The 6968-nt window shown below is 57.4% G+C and overlaps 1 protein-coding gene across 1 annotated transcript in view; it reads left to right on the forward strand.

The window, feature by feature from the left end:
- The window catches only part of PDXK (pyridoxal kinase), a 30683-nt gene extending 24093 nt beyond the window's left edge, over nt 1-6590 (forward strand). The window contains exons 10-11 of the mRNA XM_065943603.1: nt 952-1018; nt 1285-6590. Coding sequence (XP_065799675.1) covers nt 952-1018; nt 1285-1397 — 180 coding nt within the window. The 3' untranslated portion in view covers nt 1398-6590. The remainder of the gene's footprint in view (nt 1-951; nt 1019-1284) is intronic.
- The last annotated feature ends 378 nt before the right edge of the window (nt 6591-6968 follow it).

The following is a 6968-nucleotide window of genomic DNA, read 5'->3' on the forward strand; positions in this document are numbered from 1 at the left end:
GGGATCTGCGGCCTCAGCAACTCAAGGTCTAGAAGCATCCCAGGGAGGGAATCCAGGGACAGGGCATCCCAGAACACAGTCCCTGTGGTCAGACCTGCTGGAGACCCATCTCTTCCTGAATGTCCCCTGTCTGTCCCTCCCTCCCTCACACACACTTGGTGTGTGAATGTCTGCAGTGCCCCTGTGTGCTGGCCAGGCGAGCACTTGCAAAACTGGGTTGGTAACCTGGGGAATGGCGTCCTTGCTGTGTGCTGTGTGGTCAGGCAGAGGCATCACAGCTGTGTCCTTTGACCTCCCTCTGCACTGCCTTCCTTCACTGGGGGGCATGTGTGCACCCTCCCCGTTGGTCAGCATGGCTGGGTGCCCCGCTCTGTATTGTGAAATGCAGGGTGGGACAGGGCCCTTCCCGTCACCGGCAAGGCTTGGGTAAACCTGCAGTGTTGGCTGTGACTCCAAGCCAACATTCTTCCGTTTCTCTTCCTCCTTCCTCCCTGGAGGGCAGAGGGTGAGCTCAGACCTGCTTCACGGCCCACTGATGCCCAGATGGAGGCCTCATGGGGCCGCCCTCTGCCGAGCCTGAGTTCAGCTCAGCCCAGATCCCACTGTCAGGGAGGGAGTCCACTTGCATCTTCGGCACTGCTGAGCCCTGTCTTTAAGTTTGAAAGGCCAGCGTGCAGTGACTCTGGCCAGCCTGGGGGCAGGAGCTCTTTCCTGTGCGTTCTTTATAACAGATTCATTCCCAAAAGGCTTATTAAGCACCTACTACGTGCCAGGCAGTCCTGACAGTTGCCTGTGGTCTGTTTAGTGCACAGTCCTCTCTGCTCGGCTCTCCTGGTGGGGGGATCATGGAGCCAGTGCCCTGTTGGTGGGCAGTGTCCATTCGGGCAGCATGGGGGTTGGGGGGCAGAGCGCCCCGTGTGGGCGGGGCTCAGCGTCCTCCCCCCCCTGCAGGTAGCCTGTGAGAAGACTGTGTCAGCCATGCACCATGTTCTGCAGCGGACCATCAAGTGTGCAAAAGGTAGGCCTGGCAGGCAGGCGGGCGGGCAGAGGTGTGGGGCGGCGTCATGCAGGGCCGAGGCTCCCACTGTCTCCCTGGCTGGGGCCTCAGGGCTGGGGAGGGGCAGCATGGAGGAGCAGCATGTCCATCCCTGCTGAGATGGACACTCAGGGATGAACGTTGGGGACTCAGCCCAAAGGCAAAGGGAAGGAAGAGAGAAATTCGGAATGACTCCCCCCCACACCCCCCGCCCTGGCCCTGTCGTCAGTGCTCTGCTTGTCTTGCAGCCAAGTCTGGGGAAGGTGTGAAACCCAGCCCCGCCCAGCTGGAGCTGAGGATGGTGCAGAGCAAGAAGGACATCGAGAGCCCCGAGATCGTCGTCCAGGCCACGGTGCTCTGAGAGCCTGGCGAACCCGCCTCCGTCACGCCCAGTGTCAGGTGTCTCCGTCTCCGACCTTGTGAAAAATGTAACGTCTGCCTTAGAGGTGTGACTGAAACTTGCTATTGCTATTTTTTTTCTTTCGTGAGTGTCCAGCATCCACTGGTCTTAATTGTGAAAATGTGCCAGTCGTGCTTTTTAAAAATAACAAAGTGATCACAGAGATGTGTAATTTGGGACCCCCAGCTCCCCTCCCCCAAGGTTCCTGTAAAACCAGCTCCGTGTTCAGGTCTCTGGGCCCCGGGCTGGCTTGGGGCACATGGCGCGTCCCCTTCCTGAGCGCGGGGCCCAGGGAGACCACAGTGTCCGCCTCTCGCAGCGAGTCAGGGGTTAGTGTTCATGTCCAGAAAAATGATGTACCTATCTTTATCCCTGCTCTGAGCTCGCCTTCTGTGTTCCCCATTCAGAACGTTTTGCCTCCTGCTTTGCTGCAGGGCAGCCCCAGGGTTTCAGGGTCTCTGCTTCTGTTCTTGGTATGAACGAGTTCCTGAAGCTCAGACGCACAAACGCTGCACAGTCACTTTGGTGGGGACCTTCCCAAGACCCCGGAAATCTGCACGTCTCTCGTGTTTCAGGCAGGGGGGCTGCCTTGTAACTCAGCGTCACTAGGCACCCCCACGGGACAGAGGCTGGAGTGTGGCCGAGGGCGCCTGTGGGTCTTCAGGCTCCTTATTGTTGAGCCAGTGAGTCACATGCTGTGTATTTGCCACCCACTGCTGCTGACAGATGTGTCCAGAAGGCGGAGGTGGGCTCCTGCCCGGCCCCCTGCTGGTGTGTGCAGCCCCAACCCAGTTATCTTGCCCCCGCTCCCCTGCTGCCTGTGTCCCGAGCCCGCCAGGTGCCGGGAAGCGAGGTGCAGCTCCGCCCGCCCCGCACTGTGGGTGGGGCACCAGTCCTGACGCCAGTCCAGTCGTCCGCTGCTCGGGTGACCTCCCCGGCTCCACTCTGCCCAGAGTTTTGAGGACCCTCCCCCGGCACGGATGCAGGCAGGGTGTCCCCATGCTCAGAGCCCACCCCCGACTCTGGGGCCTGCAGGGTTTGCGTCTCTCAGAAACCCACAACCTGGAGGGAAGCAGGGAGACTACGGGATGTCGGGGCCCAGATGGGCGTCCCTGGGGAAGCAGGCTCTCCTAGGGCAGCCCCGGCCCCACAGGCAGGCCCCCTCCTGAGGCCGGGCCTGTGTCTCCAGGATGCTCGCCGCCTCAGGGCCGCCTTCTTCCCTGTGTTGAAGATGCCCCCGGATGAAGGCAGGCTGGTCTCCCCTGGACACTGTGCACCCACTCTCGTCTTTCTCCCCCACTCCGCTCATGTTCTGAATGTTGTGACTCGGGCATTAGTTCCTCTGTCCAGGGTCAGGGTTCTCAGCTCCCTGCAGTGGCCAGCGGGTCAGGGCACATGTCCCTGTCCTGTTTCCTGGTCCCTGCAGGGCCCGCTGGCCTAGGAGGCGCTGGAAGGCCTGGCGGGGGACAGCCCCCCAGTAGGGCGGCCAGGGACCCACCATAGTCCCACAGGGCTCTGGCCTTCACAGAGCCCTTCGTGGAAAAAGACAGTCACTACCAACTAGAGCTGGGAGATGGCCACACTGCCAGCCCAGGGGAAATCTTTTAAAAACAAACCTTAGGGAGAGCAAGTGTAAGATGACTTACACTTGTAAGCAAGAACCTTGATTATCTCAACAAGATGGTGAAAACCCGCCCTAAAAACATGGTGTTGGGGGTAGCAGCTTGTTTTGTGTGCACTGTGAAGTTAAAGAAAAATGCGCTTGGCAAACAGTGTGCTTTCTTAGTCCTGGCCCCCACTGTGGATTTAGCTCTTAATTCGCAGTATCATACACAGAACAATCAGAGCTGTTCTACCAGTAAAACCGTGAGCTCTTCCATCTCCTTGAACTATGAAGCCACAGCTGCGAGGAGAGGCCAAGGCCCAAGCCCCATGCACTAGGAGAAGGAAACTGGGGCTCCTGGGAGTGTCTGGGGTGCTTGGGACCCACAGAGAGACCCTTAGCTTCTGTGAGAACCACCTCCAACCTCCCCACCCAAGCAAAGTGCGCTCTTTGTCTGTTGTGAAGTTGCTGAACCTGTGTGTCTCAGGCGCCTTCCCCTGGGGACCTAGTCCATCTGTGGTGATGAAAGCAGAGGCCCTGGCTGTCTCTTCAGAATTTCCCATCCAGAACTTACCATGCCTGATAGCAGTGGGTTCTGATACAGTTTGGGTCCAAGTTAGAATTACCCTTTTTATTTTTTTTTTTTACTTTCTATAGTTGAGTAACATAGAAAATAGTAATTTAAGATGAAAGCTATATTGGCCCTGAATTGCTTGCTTATTCCCAGGGTGTAGATTTCAGACCTTCTCCTGGAGACCTTAGAGATGGATTACAAAACATGGTCCTTCTTCTTCAACCAGCCTTGAATCAGTGCCAAGTCCTGCAGGGGTAACCAGGCTAGTCTGTGCCGTTTTTGTGAACAGTGTCAAGCGATGGTAGAAAACGATGCTCTGTTATCCTTAAATCTGTCAGACCCAGTCTTTACCGTGTGTTTAATTTCACAGTGGCTGAGCCTGTCTTGGGGCTCCTGACCTTCTCATTGCTCAGACCTCCTGTCCACTCCTCAGCTGAGGATTGAACTCACTCCTCAGTTCTCACTGTAGAGGAGGGGACACTTCTCTCTGGAGGCCCCTGGACCTCGCTGAGCACCCGCCCTCGGGACCACCTGCCTGGGGCGGTGGGGGCCCCCGTCTGTGAATCACAGTGCGTGTGACCACAGAACTGGGCTGTGCTCCAAGCCGGAATAGCCCGCCCTGGCTGCCCGCCTGGTCTCAGGTCTCCCTCTAGGGCGGGGAGGGGTCTGCTCAGGACCCCTCAGCACCTGCCTGGGCCAGAACAAGGGGAGTGTGTTGAGGAGCAGAGAGGTATGTGCCCACAGGGCCGCTGCCGTGTGGTCCTGGCTTTCTGAGTCTGGGTGGCAGCCACGTGGCTCCCAGACTCAGTTCTGAGATCCCAGGCCCACCCATTTCGGGTCCACACCACCTCCCGCTGCCCAGCTGCTGGGGGCTTCCCTTCTCATCACCCCGAGTAGCCTCCCTGAAGAGCTGACTCCCGTGTCTACTGAGGGAGGTGGCAGGTGGATGTGCCAGGGGGCACTCAGAGGGACCCCTGGCCCGAGGGAAGGCGGGCTTTCTCCCTCTGGGAGCCCGTGTCTATGGCTCGAGGCCAGGAAGCCTTGAATTTAGCCGTGCTTGGTCAGGATGCTTGTGCTCTCCCCAGAAGACCCGCTCCCCCTCCTGCAATGTTCTCCAGGTCTGCCCGTGAGAGCCGGTCAGGCTGGTCCCCACCAAGCAGGGATCGAGCGCCTGCACACGTGTGGCCTTGCAGCCTTGTGCAGAGCTGGCATGCCTGGATCTGTGTCTGCTTCTGCAGCCGTGAGCGTCCTGAGCAAGAGCCCGCTTTTGTAGACAGCTCTGTTGTTTTCGGAGAGCTTCCCAGGTGGCACTAGTGGTAAAAAGCCGCCTGCCGGTGCAGAAGACGTAAGAGACGCAGGTTCGATCCCTAGGTTGGGAAGATCCCCTGGAGAAGGGCTTCACGACCCACTCCAGTGTTCTTGCCTGGAGAATCCCATGGAGAGAGGAGCCTGGTGGGTTACAGTCCGTGGGGTCACACAGAGTCATTACTAAAGCGGCTTAACACCTGGTTTGAGTCCTGCCTTGCTTCCGGTCTCTGCCAGCAGGGGGCAGTGAGGGCACAGGTCCTCTCCCACTCCCCATGGTGCCACCCAGCAGCCACCCTTCTAGGGGTGTTTCTTCAGGGGCTTTCCTGTCTGGCGATCGTAACAGGAATTGGGGTTTGTAGTCTGTTCGCTGCATAGGGAGGGGGGCCCTGAGTGTGTCTGCCACATGGCCCAGGGTCTCAGTTCCTAAAACCGTGAGCTCTCCTTAGCTCCTGTCTTCCCCTGGACTCCTGCAGTTCATTCTTGGTGCAAGACGTCTTGTTCTTAATGTGCAAAGACACCGATCAAGAAACGTTGTCTTACAAGCTACATTCCTGCCTTTCACTAGAGGTCTTTGCTCCCAACAGCGTGTGTTCGTTTGGTCGTTTGGCAAATCATTTTAGGTCTGGCTTAGAGAATATTTTAAAACTTTATATGAATGGAAACTTCTTTTAAGAATTTTCTTTTTAACTCCTGGCAGAGTAAACAGGTGTTTTTAAAGCTCTCCACTGTCAGAGCCAAGCAGAGCCCTGTGCTCAGGGAGGGGCCCCAAGTTCCAGGGTTGCAGGGAAGGACGCTCCCAGCCCCTCAGCAGCCCAATTTTCTGCAGCAGGAAACACTCTTGGGAAGACATGCCATGGGCCACTCAGCCTGGCCGGGGGCAGCGCTGTCCTGCGAGAGCTGCCCTCCACCCGGCAGGATCAGGCAGACAGGGGGCCCACCGCCCTAGGGCCCTTTGCTCGGGAGCCCCCCAGACAGGGGTCCTGGTCCTCGTGCACCCAAGGATACAGAGCTGGGTCAGCGAGGTCTAGACCACTGTTGCTTTCTCACCCAGCCCCCAGCTTCTGGCACGAGGCAGGTGAGTGTGGGTCATGACCAGGATGGAGGAGGGACGGACAAAGGGAATGGATGAGCCTGGCAGCAGCACCCCCAGTGTGCCCCCAAAGAGTGAAAAGGGGATAGAGGCAATTTGTGCATTTCTGCAAAATACCTGGGACCATTGTCTTGGTGATGGGAGGCGTCAATGTTGATGCTGGGGAGGTAGAAGTGAATTCTTACTTCGCTCCACACAGCCCCTGAAGGATAAGGGTGTGTAGGTGGCGTGTTGAATGTTTTTGGCTTCAAAGCTGCATACTTCTAGAGTTTCACTCGGGGTTTCCTGCAACAGTTCCAAACCTGGACCCGCAGGAGGCCTGAGGCTCTGACTCAGGCCAGTTGGTGCCGACCCTGTCCTTCCAGAATCTGGGAGAAATGATACAGCCTTGGGACCAGAGGGGCTCCCTACGGTTCCGGTGATGGTTTCACTAGCCCTGTGCTCTATGTGCCAGCCCCACCTACTGTGCACCTGTGGATGTGTTTTAAACATAAACCCCTTGCAGCGCTGTCGAGGCTGTGTCTGTCTGTTCTGGTCTTACTGACTTATGATTATCACAAATAAATATTTTCATGGTGATGCTGTTGAAGTGTGGTTTCTTTTTCCCAGAGGAGCTTCGTTCCCATGTGGCCAGACGTCCTATCCATCTAACCCTGTCTGTTTTCTCCCCAGGAAGTGGGGGCGGTGCTTGTTTGGATGCTCCAGGCAGTGGGCTCCAGGCCCCTGGGCTTCCCCTGGGATTGGGATGGGGATCAGAGAGTGCAGGTCCCTTTCCCCACCCCTCCTGCCCGATTCTGAGGAGCAGCTTTGGTCACTGACCAAGTCTCACGGTCCTTCCAGCTTCCTTCACGTCTTGTTGGTGACAACACTGGTCTTGTGAGCACAGCCGGTACCTGCTCTCTCTGCCATCTACTGACACCTTTGTAAATAAGTCCAAGGGTCATTTCCAGGCAGCAC

The sequence above is a fragment of the Muntiacus reevesi genome, chromosome 8 (genome assembly GCF_963930625.1).
Source record: "Muntiacus reevesi chromosome 8, mMunRee1.1, whole genome shotgun sequence".
Classification (NCBI taxonomy): Eukaryota; Metazoa; Chordata; class Mammalia; order Artiodactyla; family Cervidae; genus Muntiacus; species Muntiacus reevesi.